Source organism: Cupressus sempervirens, chromosome 8, assembly GCF_028749045.1.
Source record: "Cupressus sempervirens isolate cs-2001-9-10 chromosome 8, ASM2874904v1, whole genome shotgun sequence".
NCBI lineage: Eukaryota > Viridiplantae > Streptophyta > Pinopsida > Cupressales > Cupressaceae > Cupressus > Cupressus sempervirens.
In genome coordinates, this window is record NC_143125.1 from 350,493,192 (window position 1) to 350,512,717 (window position 19,526).

At 39.3% G+C, this 19,526-nt stretch overlaps 1 protein-coding gene across 7 annotated transcripts in view; it reads left to right on the plus strand.

Annotated features, from left to right (window-relative positions):
• Window positions 1-19,526, plus strand: part of GMI1 (gamma-irradiation and mitomycin c induced 1) — a 393,394-nt gene that overhangs the window by 344,936 nt on the left and 28,932 nt on the right. For 5 of the 7 annotated variants that reach the window (XM_089797668.1, XM_089797669.1, XM_089797671.1 and 2 more), the window contains exons 31-33: window positions 1,135-1,226; window positions 1,402-1,659; window positions 1,777-1,956. In XM_089797668.1, coding sequence (XP_089653794.1) covers window positions 1,135-1,226; window positions 1,402-1,659; window positions 1,777-1,956 — 530 coding nt within the window. The remainder of the gene's footprint in view (window positions 1-1,134; window positions 1,227-1,401; window positions 1,660-1,776; window positions 1,957-19,526) is intronic. The other 2 variants (XM_089797673.1, XM_089797674.1) reach the window with 1 other exon arrangement.

The window sequence follows — 19,526 nt, forward strand, 5'->3', positions numbered from 1 at the left end:
GAAAACTAACCCATAGTACCGCCAATCATTAGTAGCTCTATCCAAATGTAGCACTCCAAACTTGATAGCGTCCACCTCATATCTAGGATGCAAAGCCAAATAAGTGTCGAGCTTATGGATACATGCTCGACTTGTGACTTTCCCACTACCATCGAAATGCTCCAGTGTCATCTTATTGGCAACCTCACTCAAATCTGTCTATTGAGGCCTCTTTCTCCCAAGTGTCAGCCTCACTCTGGAATGCTTCCACTTCTGAGTCAAGAATCAATCAAAATTCAAATGTTGCTTTATTCCTTGCGGCAAAGCATCCCACTCTATAAAGTTTATCACTATGTCGTCAGCAAAAGGAGCCGCCTCAGGCTCAACACTGACAACATCCATATTGGGTCTCAAAAATGTGGGCCTCCGCAGCATATCATATGTGCTAGTCTATCTGTCAGCCCTGTCAGCCAAAGTCCCTCAATCCTCAACTCAGAATCCAGTCATAATATATATCAGAAATGAAAGTAGGTCAGAGAGGGATTTGAAACATGTTTTCCTGATTTTCTTATATCTTAAAATATTTCATATATAGATGTAGACAGAGGCTTACATGAATAGGTACAGATTAAGCTTGTTTTTTCTTTGTCAATATGGTGTATGAGACACTCTTTTGTAAAAATTAAAAATAAATGGGCACCTACAGTTTGACTTTTGTTAATTGCATTAAACTTATAGCTCCTTTGATCATGAACTTGGAGGAAAGTTCAGAATTAAACTGAACTTCCCATTTTTCCTACTACCATTGTAAGCTCTATATATTATATACAAATCAAATTTTCTGTTGCCTTTATACACACAAGTTGTTGGATTATTTTAACCTTGTAGTCTGGCAATATGGTTGTGTTTGCTTGAGATATAAGCAAACAAATTATTTCTTCATTATTTTACAATTATATGTGGCTTTTTCCAAAAGTTTACTTAGTTATTCATCTTGATGCATATCTTATGTTTCTGAATGGAAGTGACGTAGTTTACGGATAATAAGTTCTTAACCATCAAATGAGCTTTGGCAATAAATTGTAGTTGCTTTTGCTTCCTGAAGTCTGCATGCTGCATATATTTTAATTCATAATTTAAGACTTACTTTTGCAGGTTATATTCGCATTTCTTCAGAGGCGCAGTCTAAAATTTTACTCGAGAAACATTTTCAACTTCTAATGAGGGAACTGAGAGTGATATCTGTGGTATGGATGGCCAGAAACAGTTTTTCTCATCCATTTGATCATAAATTAGTTAAAATAGACTTTTTAATTTTCAACTAGCTCCATTGGTCCTAAAAGCTTTTTTTTGATGATAAATTCTTTTTGAACTGGTATATTTAGTTCATCTGTATGTTCAGTGCTTGGTATCAAAATGCAGGTACCAGAGGAGTGTTATGCAGGTTCTGCCATAGACAATCTTGTCTTTGGAATTTTTGATGAAAAGGGACAAATTGATGAAGAAATGACTGGTCGTCAACATTCATTGATGATTGATCTATCTCCACAAGATGGAGTTCAGTATCCTTTCAGAAAGGGGAAATGTAAAGTTCCAAAATTGTCTTTTCCACCAGAGCCTGGGAATCTAGAATTCACTGCTTTCCATTCATTCCATCCAGAACTTCGTGTGCATCTCAAGGTTGTAAAGATTACAGCCAATATATATGTAGTTCAAAACTTAAGGTTTTACTATTATATTTTAGCACTTTGTTGATTAGAGCTTCTTGTTTAACAGTGCAATGCTTTGTCTTTTTAGATTGCACTTCTTCCATGTCCACCATTAGCAATGGTCATGTTACCAGAGCAAGGATTTGACAATGGTGCAGTGTATCAGGCTTTGGATGAAGCTGTGAAATTGGATCCATGTTCAAGTAACGAAATAAATTTTGATTCAAAGTTAAGGTCAACTGGGGTATCTCTTTTAAACAATTTAAAGGTGAGTTAATATGGGTTCTCTCCACAACCAAAGATTTAAAACCAGTTAAATTTTGTTTGAAATCCTTGAAGACTACCTCTCACTTCTTTTTCCTAAATTATGCGAGTTCCTAGACATATGCTCATGCATTTGAGTGATGTGTCTAATAATCTCGATAGATGCATGTAACCTAATTACATTTTGTAAAAGAATGCATATAAACATCCAAGTAAATATGAATTATACAGTACCTTTCACTAAATCTTCACAGACCTGTTGGTATGGGTCATTTACGCAGGTGTGTATTACTGTAGAATTGGTAGGATATATAATGATTTTTTACTACACTTATTTTATCTTGGCAAGAATTTAGTTTGGAAAAGGGATCTATAGAATTATCCTTCATAAAAACAAGAGTCAGATTTAAGAAGTGATTAAACTGAACCAACAACCATTTTTCTCTCTCCACAACTAGACTTTTAAAAACAGTTATGAAGTCCCCTTTAAGACAAACACCTTTCATTTATGATTGACAAGATCATCTGAACATCTAAACATATATTCTTGTATTCAAGTGATTTGTTTAATACTCACAATGTATATACATTTAAGTTCGTACAGACTGAGGTTCATCAAAGGTGATATATTGTATGGAAGGTTATGCGGAGTAAGGTTCATCAAAGGTGACAGGTTGAATGGAAAAATTGTACGAGTTGAGTAGGAGAGAGGGTCATACAAGTACTCGTCATACACTGAGAGCTCAAATTACCAAAAGGCCAGAAAGGCAACGTTCGGAAAACTCCAGACAAGGCACTAATGCATCAAACATCTCCTAGTCTCCTAAAACGTAGGTATCCTTCTAAGAAATAGAACACTTGTGAGTGTTTGGAATGGCTCATAAAGCCCCCCACAAGGCTCCACAAGTTCTTGATGATTGGCAAGCAAACTACTTGTCTCATGAAAAAATAAGAAGCCCTCCTAAAATAAAACATACCGACTCAAAGCTCCTGAAATGCCATGCAAGCTTCGCTAGAACTCCACAAGACCCTTGAAAGGGCTCCCTATGCAATTGTTTAGCCTATAGGAATCCTATTGATAATCTAATTCTCTAAAAAACATTGACACTTGGGAAGGCACATAAATGGGACATTACAATCTATCCTCCGCAAAGACCTTAAGCAATGCTAGTGTAGCCTCTTATCAACAAAGTCGTTCAAACAAGAATCAAGAATGATTGAAGATTTACACATCAATGTTGGGGGAAATATGCCATGTTGATGTTGTGCTACTTTGATTATAACCAATAAAAGTATCGTGCTGAAATTGCAAGCTTCCCTCCTAGGATCCCCAAGAGTAATAATAATCATCAAAACTCAGAGTAAATTACTTGAGAGAACTGCAATCAATGACATGGAATCTCTATTGCCAAAGAATCCTAAGGAGATAGCACCAAGAATCTCACTACTTATTAGGATCCTAGGCACTAGGCACCAAGAAAAATACTTTTCCCATTCATATAGCACAATCCCAAGCATCATCAAACATATCATTCCCAAAGTGAAAATCAATAACTAGCATGGCTTTGTATTCAACCAACCAAGGAGTGTCTCTATTATTACTGGCTGGAATGATGATACCTACAATTAATTTCCAAGTGCGAAAGGTGACACTCAAGAACAACCACTAACTCTGCTCACTATGCTCTCAACCAAACATCTTCTAGGAGTGTACTAATGCCAAGTGTCTACCTTAATGGGAACAAGCTTTCATGGATGTGAAGAAGAATAATCATGGGTACATAATCAATCATGTGTCCAACTAAAACTTTGACTTAAAAAAAATGCTACTAGTGTCCCCTATGTTAGAAGATTGAATCGCATTGTTGTGGCAATCTTTACTAAAAGGAGGATGTAAGGACCAACCTATCCTAATATAAAATACCAAATTTATAGAAGTTATCAATATATTTGCACTAAATACTAGCCCATTTTTTTTAGTGTTTGATTGCTTAAGAGTAATGTCTTTCTTCCAAATAAAGTCCACATTGGATGAAATCTTAGTTAGCCAACCTAACACTTTAGTCCTATGCAACTAAGATTGTCTTTTGAACAATGCCTCTATTCGTATTGGTGTGTGTGTGTGTGTGTGTGTGTGTGTGTGTGTGTGTGTGTATATATATATATATATATATATATATATGCTACCCTAGGCTTCCGAGATGGGGGGACGAGGAAATGGGTTTTTAGGACAGATTTTTTTTCTCAGAGTAGGGGACGGCAGTGGGAACAACTGTATAAAAAGTTGGGAAAATTTAAAATATACAGGGAAATTTTTAATATTCATATAAAAACATGTATAACACATGCGTATATAAATTATAGAACCTTAACATATAATGTTTGTGTTGAATAATTTAACTTTAGAGTTTACATGAGAGTGGAAATCAAAGAAATTATCAAAATTGAAACATTAATTTTATGGGACAGCCAAGGGAAAGGTTTCCGGAAGTTTTCGAGTTTCCAGAATGGGGGAATGTGGGGACAGGGTCAATTTTTATCGGAAACGTGTCCCCGGGTAACATATATATATATATATATATATATATATATATATAGAGAGAGAGAGAGAGAGAGAGAGAGAGAGAGAGAGAGAGAGAGAGAGAGATTTGCTTCATGCCACTTATACACCACTGCCCAACTATAACAATCATTTTAGAGAAATAAAAGGTGTAGTATCAATATGCAAACAAAAGTAACATTTCAAAAGGGCATGATGATTGATCAAGGTAAGAGAGTCTCCCAACCGCTTTTATGGACCGCGTTTCAGCTTGAGATGCGTTGTTTAGCCTAGGATTAATAAAGGGTTGGGTTCCCTTACCATGTTAGAGAGGCAGTGCTTCAGACACCATTTTCAGGACACTTCCTCCAATTGTCCCTCCTAGACTCTTTGGTCAGAGCCACAGTCTTATATGGCTCAATGATTTGGGGCCCCTCCCTCTTGGACCACGTCTAGTCCTTGGTTGAGCAAGTTTAGACACTTTTCCTTAGGCGTATCATTAGATGTCACTATTCAACTCCCCACAGTGTTATTTTGGTGGAATTTGAGGATCACCCCTTCAGAGTTGCGGTCATCTTCGATCTGGTTTGGTTTCTTCACCATCTCTAGGGCTTTGTAGATTCAAGTAGTGATCGACATAGATATTCCTACCGAGCTTACTGCTCATTAGTCACTATTGTTGGTTTTGATCCATCCACTAGGGCGCATAGATAGTATGCTCATGCCACTACTCTACTGGGTTCAATCGGGATTGAGATTGATTGTCTCCCTCCATATCAATTTTCTTTAGATGCCCCTGCTCACCTCCTCCCCTCTCGTCAGGAGTTGAACAGGCATGTGAGACTCGATATTTACAGACAGTACATTAGGACGACTTGGATCAACCTTCTAAGAGGGTTACATCCACAAATGACCCATTATGTCGAGCACTTCATAGATATTCGTGATGGGATTATCATCCGTCCTACATATGTGACCCGACATTAGTACCATGCCCCTCGTATCTTCTTTGGTTCCTTTAGAGTTAGATACCACCAGCTTGGATACCAAATCAACCATCACATCAATAGAGAGGATCGTATTTGTCGTTTATGTACCTTGGTGGAGATGGAAACAAAGATTCACTTCATCTTTTGTTGTCCCATCTACTATGAGATTAGAGGGAGGTTTCACTATCTTTTCTAAGATTGTAGGTCCTTATTGGCTTTATTTGACTACATTGACCAACATTGCCAAGTGCTCTATCTACAGGAGGCTGCTCAGCTTCAAGACTATACTTTATAGCTTTGTTTTACTCAACACCAAGATTTGGATGAACATATCACTGACTTTTATGTGCCCATGTCCCCTACCAAGGGCATGAAGCGACAGTTCTACACTCCTGCTCCCAATCATATCAAATTAGTAAGACCCTATTCTGGACTCACCAAACAGTGGAACTTCTTATCTAATAGTATTCAGAGATGTTCCGGGACCCTTGGTTGCCCTGTTCCTTATCCTTCAGCGGTGGACCTCTTCCGGCCAAGGAAGGACCCCTAGTCCCTATCTTTGGCATCTTCGTTTGCTTCTTTGTTGCTTTATTACTTTGATCTTTCGTGGACACCGATTGGTGTCCCTATTTAAGGTGGTTTCCATTATTTGTTGACTTTTAGTCCCTTAGTCCCATGTTGGTATGTTGTTTGACATTAATAAATTTATCTTATCGTATCTTATCTTCTATTCTTGTTAATACAATTTTTCCTACTAGTTAAGAAATCTCAGAGCTAAACAAAACAATAACATTTAGTAAATTAGAACGAAGACATCATTGAATGATTCATTATTCCAAAAACATAAGGGTTTTTAAAATGTTTCAATTGTACCTAGATAGGCCAGAAGAATGGGGGATTGAAGAGATAAAAAGAAGTCTTTTTAATATTATTTTAAAGAACTTTCATTTTCAGGTTTTCATATTGTTTTTTTTCCTTTTTTTGGCTTAAAAGTTAAAAATGTAGAATAGCTATATTTGCAAGTCTGCATTTGCAAGTTTGCAACATTGGTTGGGAAAGCTTATGCTCAAATCTTTTGTTATTTTTTTGATAAGGTAAACAGGTTTTAAGGGGTCCTGAAACCCATAAGTTTAACAACAAGAAAGGCTGAAAATAAGCGAAAAAACGCCCAGCCAAAACATAAGCCTTACGGCTGAAAATAAGCCCAAAGGCCCAGCCCGAAACAACTGCCCACTAAAAAGGCCAGAGAACCAACCAGAAAAACAGAGACCAGACAAAAAGCCAAAGCCAGGAGAAACAAAAACCAAAGGACAGAGACCCAACCTAGCAGACTACTTCTCCATCTCGAGCATGGTCTGGGCAGCTTCGGCGCACTCTTGTTGCTCTTCTGCCTTATGATCCTGGGCGTTCGTCAAATCCTGCTCCATAGTGCTGTCCTTGGCTTTATCCACATCCAGCCTATCTTTGTCTATGTTCTGTTTATCATCTTCCTCCATCTGGTTCCTATCTTTGAGATTTTCCAAGAGAGAGAGGATGTTGTCGTTGATCGAAGTGAGGAGGGAGATCATTTGACTTGCCAGGTTGTGATTGTAGTTCTCAATATTTTTTACTCTCCTCATCAGAGTCTCCCAGCTGTTCCGGTCGCCTTGGCTTTCTGCACCTGTCTTGCTCTTGATTTTTTCCATTTGGGAAACCCTATCTCTGACATCCTCAAGCTCATGGAAAAGCCAAATTGATCTGAAGTTGTCGATCATGCTATTGCGGGCATTGTTCAACAGATTCATGCCCGTTTCTCTTGCATTATCAGAAATAGCCACCATAGCCGGGTTAATTAGCTCATTGAGTCTAGGCTTCTCGAGGTCGTCCACCAGGAGTTGGGGGTTCATCGCCTCTCTGTAGATTCCGATAGTGGCCGTTCTCACATTGGAGTTCTTCCAAGCCTTCCTTCTGTTATTAACTTGCACTTCCCCCTCAATCTGTCCAGAGTTGTCATTTTCCTCCAAAGGAGGCTGAGGATGTATAGGGGAGAGGGGAATGGGCAGAGAATCCTTTCCCTGACTACTGGAGCGCTCCATGCTCTCTCCCTCCCTCTTCTGTCTTTTTCTCAGTTTCTCCTCATCCAGCTCCTCCTTCGAAACCTTGTCAGAATCATCAGTATCCATTTCCTCCTCCACCTCAGCAGAGCCAGTTTTAGCTGGGGTATGACCTCTAGGGCTCTTTCTGCTGGGTAATTTGATAGAGGGGTAATCCTTCTTATGGCTTTTAGTCTTCTTACCTGAATGCTCAAAAACCTCATCAGAGCTGATGCTCTCGACATCGTCAGAATCTGAGGAAAAACTGGAGCTGCTCTTGTCAACATCCGCCCCCTGGATAGGGTTTTTGCTAATGGTTTGAGCGTGGAAATGCTCATGAATCAGAAGCAGAAGACCCTCATGCAGGGCCGGGTTGATGGTAGCTTTCTTTTTAAAACTAGAAATGGCCTTGTTCATTGAGTTAAAAAGATAATACGGGAAGGAGATCTTACTACCATGGCGAAAATGATTCAGAATCACAAAATGGTGAGTCCTAACCCTATCAAACCTGGGGTCTAGGGTTATATATTCAATGACAGCGTAGAGAACATACCTCCAGAGCTTCTTTATAGTATCCGTTACAAAAAACGTCTCTTTCTTGCCCAGCTTGTTCAGCTCTTCAGTGTTTTTCACAAAATCCTTGATTGCATTAGAAGACATCTTCTTGTCTCTGAAGAATTTATGCCCCTCCATCGGAATCCCCGTGACTTCAGCAACCACATCCTCAGTAATTTGAAAGTAGACCCCGTTCACCTTAACCTTACCATTATTCCACGAATTCACCATGCTGTTAGTGAAATCTTTTGTTATGTTATCTCCTATTTGTTGCCCAAATTATTTTGAATTATATAATAATATTTATTGGTTTTCATTGAGTATGTTTTCATGGATATGATTGATCATTTAGTAACCTTGTAAATATAAATTAGTTAAAAATAAATCTTTTGATGTTGTGTCATATGCACACATTAACATTAATTTTTATGGTAGCATCAATGCTCTCAATCTACCTACATTTTTTGATCATTGCTAGATCACTGACAAAATATATTGTATTCCCTAAATGTGCTAATATTTGATCTCATAGTTAGATAACTAGTTTGTGACTGCCCTCTTTAAAAGTCTAAGAAATTTTGATTGCCTTTGGTTGAGAGATTCCACCCTTCTGCTTTGGCTTATCATCCGATGTCATTAGTCCACCCCCTACAATATCATCTTGGCCAAGTTCAATGCTCATCCCTTCAGGCTAGTGACCATATTTGGTTTGGTTTGGTTTATTCATTGGCTTTAGGGCTTTGCTAACTCCTTTGAGGGCTGCCACATATATTCTTACCTAGCCTATAGCTCTTCTAAGCGGTCGTGTGGGTCAATTTTGGTGGCGAGGCCCAGTGCTTATCACCTAGGCCTCTGCACTTCTTGTTTCAATTGGGATCTCAGTTGACCGCCTACCCCCATTATAGTTCTCCCTACACGCCCCAACTCACCTCCTTTACTCTCGACAGAAGTTGAATTTGTGTGTTAGGACCGACATCTATGGGCAACACATTATCATGATTTGGAGTAACCTCCATGGGGACTCAAGCCAAGGATGAACTTTTATGTTGAGCACTACATGGATATTTAGGAGGGGACCATTCTTTGCCCTTGGTACCTCACTCGCTACTGGACTCGTGCCCTCCACATCTATTTGGGGTCTTCCAAGGTGGGCTCACATTGGCTATGTATTCAGACTGACCATCAGATGAACAAAGAGGATGAATTTTGCTGCGTCTGCTCTCTTGGGGAGGTGGAGTCAAATACGTATTTTTTTTAATTGCCCCATTTACTATAAGATCAAAGGGAGATTCTACTGCTTGTTCAGAGGGTGTAGGAGCCTATTCTCTGTCTTTAGGTGCATCGATCATCGACGTCTTGCACTTTATCTGTAGAAAGCCATATCGCTTTACGTTTACACTTTTGAGTCATACTGTGTATTGAGATAGTCTTTGGACCAGCTCATCACCTCCTTCATTCTTGGGTCCCCTACCAGGGATGAAGAGGCCGCTTAGCTTTTCCTCTACTTCTTTGAGCCGCACCAAATTTGGAAGACCTCGCAAAGGGTACATTTGGTAGCACCGCCCTTACTGCAGTGGTACCTTGCAACGGCCCATGACCATTAGCACCATTGTCTCAAGTTGTATCCATCAGTTCTGGACTACTAGCTTGTGAGAAGTACTTATGTTTTTCTTGCTCTTTCTCTTTTCGGTTTGCTTTTCTATCCTGTTCTTTTTGTGAACACCGTTTGGTGCTCCCATTGTTGGCTGTGGCCTTATCATAATCTCTTGAGTCCCTTTGATTCATTTGTGGTCTCTTTTTACACAATTAATAAATTCATCATACTTATCTAAATTAGTTAATATTTGATCTCAAACTTAGAAAGCTATTTTTTTATTGCCCGTTTAAAAATCTAATAACTTTTGATCTTAGTACTTCATAGGCTTAACTAATATTTGATCTTGGACCTCAAGAATTATTTGGTGAGTGCCCTCTTTAAAAGTTTGATAAATTTTGATCTCAATTACTTAGCTAATATTTGATCTCATACATAGATAGTTGTTTGTTGACTGCCCTCTTTAAAAGGTTGATAGATTTTGATCTTGACAACTTCATGCTCGTCGACATGGTTAATAGTTGATCTTAGACTCATCTAAGATATGATTCTTTATCCTTGGACTTGAAGACTTTTAGTGGTAGTAATTGTAGAGAAACTGTGTTGGTTGCAAAACAAGGGACAAATTATGGAAACAGGCGACATGAAGAGCATGTCATGTCGAGTAGATGTGACTTGCAATCATTGAACTAAATAGATGACTTTGGGCATAAGACAACTCAAATGTCACCTTGTTGTCATGTCGCTTTCTATCACCAAGTTTCCATAGGCCAACGGATTGGATGGGGAACTCACCAAGTGATTCATAGAATCGCAAGGGAGCTCTAAAGCCAAATTTGAGCTCTGGATTATATTTATTTAACCAATAAGGAAATAATTAAATATTTGCAAAGTTGACTATGAACAATTTAAATTCATTTAATAAACAAACTATAAAAAATGGGCCATGGGCCCATTCCCTAGCGCACAACTAATAAATCGTGTTACTTTGAATAAAGGCCTAAATGCCTCAATATTATTGAAATAAAGTTAAAAGCCAAATTTTCAATGGATGGGAGACTTTGGATCACAAGTTTGGAAGGTTATCGTATTAAACCATTTATATTTTCTTTCAACTTTGGAGGAGATTCGATTGTTCTATCAAAATGCAATCTTTGTCATGAATGGAGCTTACGTAGAGAGTTGAGCTAGAGATTTTGGGTGCAAAGTTCTTGGAAGGAAAAATAAAGAAAATTTGGGCCTCATTCAGACTAGGCATTTGGAAGGAGAAATCATAGCAAATCTCTACATACAACCTTGCAGAAATCCAAATGCACGAGGGTGATTATTCTTAGGATTTGTGTACCCCACCTCACCCTATATTGGTTTGAATCAACACAAAGTATACTTTGCATTCATACGTTGTAGGAGTGCGTTTCTCTTTGTTCACTATATTCCCTCCTTGCACAAGTTGTTGGCATTAGATTTAGGGGAAATTCACATATTTCAGATTGGGTGCCAATTTACTGCAAATTGTATTAGGGTGATATTGTCTCAACCTTTCAACATATAACAGGTCACATAGAGTTACCCAGCTATTGGTATCAATTCTATAAGTCAAGGACTAGCACATCAAATGCAAATTCTTGCCCAAAAATTATCATTATCAGTCTATGGTCTTAGTGGGAGTGATACTTAACTTTCTAGTATTCTTTCTTTGATTCCTTACCTAGTATGTAGCACATGAATAGCAATAGACCTTCGATAAGGGTGTTGGACTTGCATTGGAGTTCAATTTGAGGAGGGGCATCCTAAATACAATTTTATTTGATACTATTAAGTGCTAGAAATGTTCCATAGGTTTCCCATGTGGATCATCAAGTTACAAGGAAACAAATCATCACAAGAAGTTTCACACGAACTCAATAGGTTATAAGTTTGGAGATCTAAGATGCATTCTAGATTGTATGTTCAAAATTTATTTGATCCTAGTTATCTATCCTTGGTACAATTTCATACTATATTGTTGTATGGAGAAATTAATACCCAATGAGTTTACTTCCAGCATTATATAATGTTTTCTGGATAGATGTTTTGGTTGAATTGTGGACGCATTTATAAATCTTTGGAAAACATACAAAAAAAATTAAAAAACCATAAAAGAACAAAAAAATAAAGACTACTAAAATAGTAAACAAAACAAAGGACCTCCATTCTCTTGTCAAAGATAATTTGCAACCAAAAACTCATAAATTTCAAAGAGTTCCCTAAATGACATCTTCTAGTGGTATCAGAGCATGATTCTACTAGCCTGTGGGATTGATATTATAGACATGGGTGATCTTCAGGGTGGCAATGGATAGGGCTAGCAAGAGGATCAAGAGAGAATTGATGAGAACTCTCATTATCTAGCCAAGGATAGCTTACCAGATATATTAGACGAAATGGAGTTGGACACCATAGAGGTTAGTACAATAGACATGACAGGAGTAAATCAAGATCAACAATTAATGGTTGTAGGAGTGACAGATCTAAATCATCAAATGGCATCACCTTGGGTTACTATAGACAAGAACGAACTCGAATTCATATCACAGATAGACCATTACTACCACATTTCCCTTCTGGTGAGAAACAAGTTTAGCAAATGATTTTAGTGTGCTATATTAGCATCTACAAATGAGTGGAGGGCTCTTCCCTTGGATACCAAACAAGTATTTCCATTACCTCAGTATTGTGCTCAAAGTCATGACAACATGAAGTTCAAAGGTGATAGAGGTCCTAGGCCCCAATAGAATGGGGACCTGAAGAGAGCTTTTGACAAGCTCACCTTGGCTACTTTTGATGGTAGTGGGAGCACAAGTGCACAAGTATGGATGCACAGGTTGGATATCTACCTATCACTTAAGCCCATGCCATAAAGTGAGGCTATCCAACTTGCAGTTTTGCATCTTGAGGGGGTTGCTTACGATTGGTGGCACCACAGTTTGGTGACCCAAGACTCTGGTATTCTTCACTCTTATTCAAACTTCACTAAGAGACTTGTCATTATATTTGATAGGAAAGATACAAAGTTATATTAGAGGGAGTTGGCTATAATGAGACAAACTTGACATATGAAGTCATATATCAATGACTTCCAAATGATTTGTAGTTATGGTATTAGAGATGCCTTAAAAACATGTAGTGATGTTGTCTATAGAGAGTCTTTAAGAGAGATTGAAGGGTTTGTTCTGAGCTTCTAGGCTTGAATGCCTTAATGAGGCCATTGATACCACCCTTCATCTTGATACCTCGCCGCATCTAGAAGGCTTCTCCCTAATGCACGAATGCACCACCTCTATCTTACAGACGTGATCAAGAGTCCTAGAGTGAGTTAAGGAGGAAGAAGTTATGCTTCACCTGCAAGGAGCCATGGGGCGTGGTCATAGTTGCCCTTGGAAAGGCAAGGCACACCTTATTGAGGTTACATCTGATATGGAGGATGAGTACGTTGAGGACATAGGTTCAAAGGACAGTAGAGTTGAGGGAGATCAAAAGACACCACAAGCTAAGGTTGGCATTGAGGATACAACTGTTGTGACACAGGGAGCTATGGCCACTATGTCAAGAGCTCCCAGGATCCATCCATTTTGCCTCAAGGGTGTAGTCAAGGGGCAACATTTGATTCATAATTTCATAGATGAGGGATAGCTTACCAAACAAGGGTTACTAGGAGAAGACTTTCCAAGTTTAAGTGTGACAGTAATAGATCGGTTTACTTTACAATGTACCAAGGTAGTCATGGTTGAGCAAACATATGGATGACTACATAATGATTTTTATGTTCTAGGACATGGTAAAATAGACACGGTGTTGGCTATTCAGTTATAGTCCTTGGGAAAATATATCTAGGATTTTAGGAGGATCCAACTTGAGTTTATGGTGGATGGTCGGAAGGTGATGCTTAAGGTACTTTTAGATTGGGGACTAATGGTGGTTTCAACTCATAGGATGCAATATTTCTTCAGGCATAGCAATGTGGCTTGGGAAACAGAGTGTTTTGTTACTTTTAGGAAAACTACAGTACAAGATGATTAATCATTTTATGTGGATATTCAATGGATATAAGTGCAACATGGTGTTTGGTGACATTATTCCTAGGGTACTATTGTGACTACCCATCATGCATTGCCCATTTTGCATGGGATCCCTTTATCCCATGTGGCCTTTTTTGTTTTAGTTCTGGTAGCTCATGATAATTCTATTCTTAGTTCCTTTTGTTCCTATAGTGGGAAGTGGCTGTGTATTTTGGTATTTCAAGATCGAATAGAACTCACACAAAGGAGATTAAAGACTAAAGTATTCATGAATTTTGTGAGTGCATGATGGCTAAGGAAATGAGTCCTAGCTGGCAGCCTTGAATGAGTACCTATCCAATACAAGCAATGAAATACCATGACAAGAAGCATTTATGATGAGACTAAATCATTGGTGGTGGGAATCATTCACACTGAAGACATGTAATATACTCCCCTAATTTGAACTTTGACTTGCAGAAATTTAACTTAAGGAATATTGTCAAACACTTTGTATATAAACTCATAAAGCTGATTTCCTCAATAAATTGCTTTCCAATGAGTAGATTTACGAACAACTATGAAGTGACATTAAAATGCATAATACACATCATAACATTTTCACAAACACTTGGCACACATTCAATAGTATATGAAAAATCTGGAAACTCTTTCAATCTGCTAATAAAGGGTGATTTTTAAATGTAGATGTGCACTTACAGCTGCCTTAAAGGCTGCAACAACTATTCAGACTTGTATTCAACAATTATTATGCAAAATATTAAAATTTGACAGAGGAAACCTAGAATTAGTTGCCGTAGTATTTTGCAGATGTAGTCGGCCAGCCCTCCAAACTTCTAATCAGCCGGAAAAATAAGTAAATTTCATACCAACACTGTTCACGCCGTACTGTAGCAAAATACTGTTCATGCCAACTGTAGCAAAATACTGTTCATGCGGCACTATAGCAATAACTAACTTCAGATCTGCACCTGAAACCCTTGTAAATTTCTTTATGCAAACGCCCCAAATGAAACCCAGTGTGTTTCCTGAAGTGAAAACACCCTTGATCCTCTTGACTGTGTCTTCCAACAGCGAAGAGAATGCTAGCAAAGAGGGATTCCGTCCTCCAAGCCCGATAATCAGATATTCAGCAACATAACATTAATCTTCATCCAAGCATACAAAAAAAAAGCTCTTCCATTTCTTTTATAGTGTTCTCACAAGAGCTCAATCCTTCGTTTTCTCAATGTGGGATAAAACATAACTCCCTTTATGTACCTTATGTCTCCAATGTGTTATAAAAATAAATGGAACTCTTTTAATTTAAATATTTTCCACAAACTATAGTCTATGCATTAATAAAGTTAAATATTTAAATTTAACTTTATAAAATGGCTTTATCAATGCATAACAAATCTTATCAATGATAAATAAGTCTTCTTGTCGATTTTAAACAATTACCATCAACATACCACTGTGACTGAATGTCTGGCCATGTCCAAGATGACTTATTATAAATAGTAAGTATGCCCAAAGTTGCCTCAGAACCCTTCGGAAAGACCTGCAACTGAAACTGTCTAGACCAAATGGCCTCTAAGCCCCTTTAATGTCCTAGTTAGCCTATGGGACTGTGGAGAAATAGGCTAACGACAACATCATGCTATGAATGCTAGAAAGGGGACATTACAGTCCGCCCTTCTCAAAATTGCTTGTCCTCAAGCAATTTCAGCTTTGGATGCTGCAATATCTGCTCATTTTCCCAAGTAGCATCCTCGACAGGTAGGTTCCTCCACTTCACTAGATACTCCCTGATAGTCCTCGTGCGAAGCACCCTCTCCCTGGAGTCAAGTATGGCCTCGAGAACCAAGATAAGCTTTCCCTCATCATCAAGAGGTGGCAATACTACTGAAGGCACCACATTGTGACCCAATGCCTTCTTAAGGCGTGACACATGGAACACATTATGCACTTTACTGTCTGCAGGCAATTCCAACTCATAAGCTACTTCGCCCACTCTCCTGATTACTTTGAACGGTCCATAGTAGCGTGGTTTCAATTTCTCTGCTCCGCTCTTCTTGAGAGAGGACTGTCTATACGGCTGTAACATGAGGTACACCATATCTCCCACCTCAAAAGACCTCTCAACCCTGTGCTGATCAGCATATTGCTTCTGCTGATTTTGTGCATTTTGCAAATTTTCCTTCAAGGATCGCATAATGTCCTGACACTCTTGCAAAGTATCCTTGGCCTTAGGCACCCTGCTGTCCCCAAATAACAAATCCAAAAAATTAGGAGCATCATACCCGTACAGTGCCATAAAAGGGGACATTTGAATAGACATATGGAAAGAGGTATTATAGCAGTACTCCTCTAGATGTAGCCACTTCACCCAAGTCTTCTGCTCTCCTGCAATGTAGTTTCGAAGGTACCCGTCAACCCATTTGTTCACTATCTCTGTCTGCCCATCAGTTTGGGGGTGGTAGCTGGTACTCGGAGTGAGCTCTGTTCCACATAACCTGAACAACTCCTGCCAAAAGTGGCTCATAAATCTGCTGTCTTTGTCACTGACTATGCTCCGTGGTATCCCATGTAGTCTGAATACCTCTCGAAAAAATAGTTCTGCTGTTTGTGCTGCTGAATATGTAGACGAAATTGCAAAGAAATGTGCAAATTTCATCAATCTGTCTACCACAACAAAGATACAATCCCGATCCTGTGCCTTGGGGAGGCCTGTGATAAAATCCATGGAAATGCTATCCCACTTCTTCTCTGGTATGGGTAGGGGCTGTAGTAAACCACCCGGAAAAGAATGTTCCTGTTTGTTCTGCTGACACACAGGGCATTCCCTAACAAACTAAAGCACCTCTGATTTGAGTCCTTTCCAAGTGAAGTGCTCTCTCACCTGCCAATATGTCTTAAAGAATCCGGGATGTCCTGCCATTGGTGAATCATGAAATGCCCTCAAAATCTTTTGCTTCATAGCAGACCCGGGTACTAAATAAATCCTTTCCTTGTAGATGATCAGATCATTTACGACAGTGTATCGACTATCTTGAATAGCTCCCTCAATAATGCTAGATGCCCAACTATCCTTAGCATATTCTGCCAATATCATCTCTCTCCAATCATCCATGACTATCCCAACAGCAAGCAAATGAGGCTTTCTAGATAAAGCATCTGCAACAATATTTTTCTTCCCTTTGACATAGGCTATGTCGAAATCATAGGCCTGTAATTTACTCACCCATTTCTGTTGCATGTCATTAAGGTCCTTCTGTCCAAGGAAATGTTTCAAGCTATTATGATCTGTTTTTGCTGTGAATTGGCTTCCCACTAAGTACTGCCTGAACTTAGCTAGTGCGTGCATGATTGCTAGCTTCTCTTTGTCGTAGATGCTGTAGGTTCTCTCCACACCTCGTAATTTTCTACTCTCATATGCGATGGGATGTTTGTCTTGCATGAGAACAGCTCCTATGCCCTCTCCCGAGGCATCACACTGCAGCTCAAAAGGCCTGGTGAACTCTGGAATGGCTAAAACAGGACATGTACTCATCAGCTCCTTAAACCTGTCAAAACAATCTTGAGCCCTCTCTGACCACTTGAAACTATCTTTCCGTGTCAAATCTGTAAGTGGTGCTGCTATCTGTGAAAATCCCTTCACAAATCTGCGGTAGAACCCACAAAGCCCGAGAAATCCCTTGAGTTGTGAAGTGTTCCTCGGTGGTGGCCAATCCAGAATGGCCCTGATCTTGTCTGGGTCAACCCGAACACTTCCTGCACTAATAATATGCCCTAGATAGAGCAACTCTGTCATCCCAAACTCACATTTACTCATCTTGGCATATAATGACTCCCTCTCTAGAATACTGAGCACTGTATCAATATGCTTCAAATGGTCCTCCCAAGCACGGCTGTATATCAGTATATCATCAAAAAATATCAACACAAACTTCCTCAACTGATCTCTGAACACTCTATTCATACAGGACTGGAAAGTGGCAGGGGCATTTGTCAACCCAAAGGGCATGACTAAGAACTCAAAATGTCCATAGTGGCATCTAAAAGCTGTCTTCTCCACATCCACCTCTCTAACCCGTATCTGATGGTAGCCGGATCTCAAATCAATCTTGGAGAAGTAGCATGCACCATGCAATTCATCAATAAGCTCATCGATGCGCGGGATAGGGTATCGGTTCTTGATTGTCTTCTTGTTTAGCTCCCTATAATCAATGCACATCCTCATTGTACCATCCTTCTTCTTCACCAATACTACTGAAGAAGCGAAAGGACTTTTGCTTGGCCGTATGTGCCCCATGTCAATCAACTCCTTAATTGCCTTTTCTATTTCATCCTTATATCTCTTCGGATGGCGGTAAGGTGTGATGATAACTGGCTTAGCCCCTTCCTCTAATTCAATAACATGCTCGATTCCCCTATTCGGGGGTCTCCCTGGAGGTATCTCACCAAACACCTTAGTATGTTTGGTTATTATTTTTTGTACATCAGGTGGATACTCTAGTTTATGCTGCTCTGTCATCTCAGGCATTACTCTAAACTCTGCTGCCCACTGCACCTGATCATGTCTAAAGAAACTCTGCATCCGCTTGAGTGACACCACTCGAAGTCTCCCATCTAACAAACCTCTGAGCACTATCTTCTTAACATTTGCCTCAAACCTCATTTCCATTTTCTCAAGGTTAAATGTAAACTCTACCAGAGACTTCATCCAGTTCATCCCAAGCACCATATCCTGATCACCAATGTTGACCACAAAGAAATCTCTTGTCATGTCATAATCTCCCAAACGAAGCTGCAAGTTGGAGATTTTCTTGGTACATTCAATTTTGAAGCCATCGGCAACCATCACCTTAAATCCCCTATGCTCCTCTGTATGTAGCCCTCTGCGTGTCACAAACTTCTCATCAATGAAGTTATGTGTCGCCCCTATATCAATGAGTGCCACAACTCTCTGTCCATCCAAGGTTCCCCTAACTCTGAAAGTGACGACCTCCTGTATACTTGACAACTGAGCTATCGTGCTATCACTGCGTGCTTCCTCTTGTGAAGAACTATCATCATCTCCATCTGATTCGGATGACTGCTCTGAATCTCCATCTACTGACTCTTCGGCTGAAAAGTACTCCATCTGCTTAGTTTTTGCTTTCAATGGACACTTATGTGGCAAATCCCAAGGCTCCCTGCAATGAAAACAAAGCTTCTTCTTCCTGAGATCATTAAGTGTCTCATTGTCCAACCTCTTACTTTCCTCCTTAGTTGGCTGAACCTCTTTATGAAAAGGTTTCCTGTCCTTATCTTTCCTTGAAGGGAAACTCTTTGCTTGGAATTTATTTTTTGAAGATGAAGAGGAATCCATGTCATGAGCTTTCTTAATGGCTTCCTGCAAAGTGGGAGGGTTGAGAGCTTGAAGAGGAATCCATGTCATGAGCTTTCTTAATGGCTTCCTGCAAAGTGGGAGGGTTGAGAGCTTTAATCCACCCTCTCAACGGATCAGCTAACCCATCCATAAATAGAACTAGTATCCTCCATTCAGATACATCTGTTACTAACACTGCAAGTTTCTGAAACTTTGAAATGTATGTTTCCAATGATCCCCACTGTTTAAGCTGAGCTAACTCCTTGAAATGGAGTTTTGGATCCTTCCTATCAAAACGTTCAATCAGCCTCTCTGTAAACTCCACATATGAGGTAATGTGTGCATGTCCCATAGTGACCATACCATGATGCCACCACTCATGTGCTAACCCATCCAGATGAATTGTTGCAT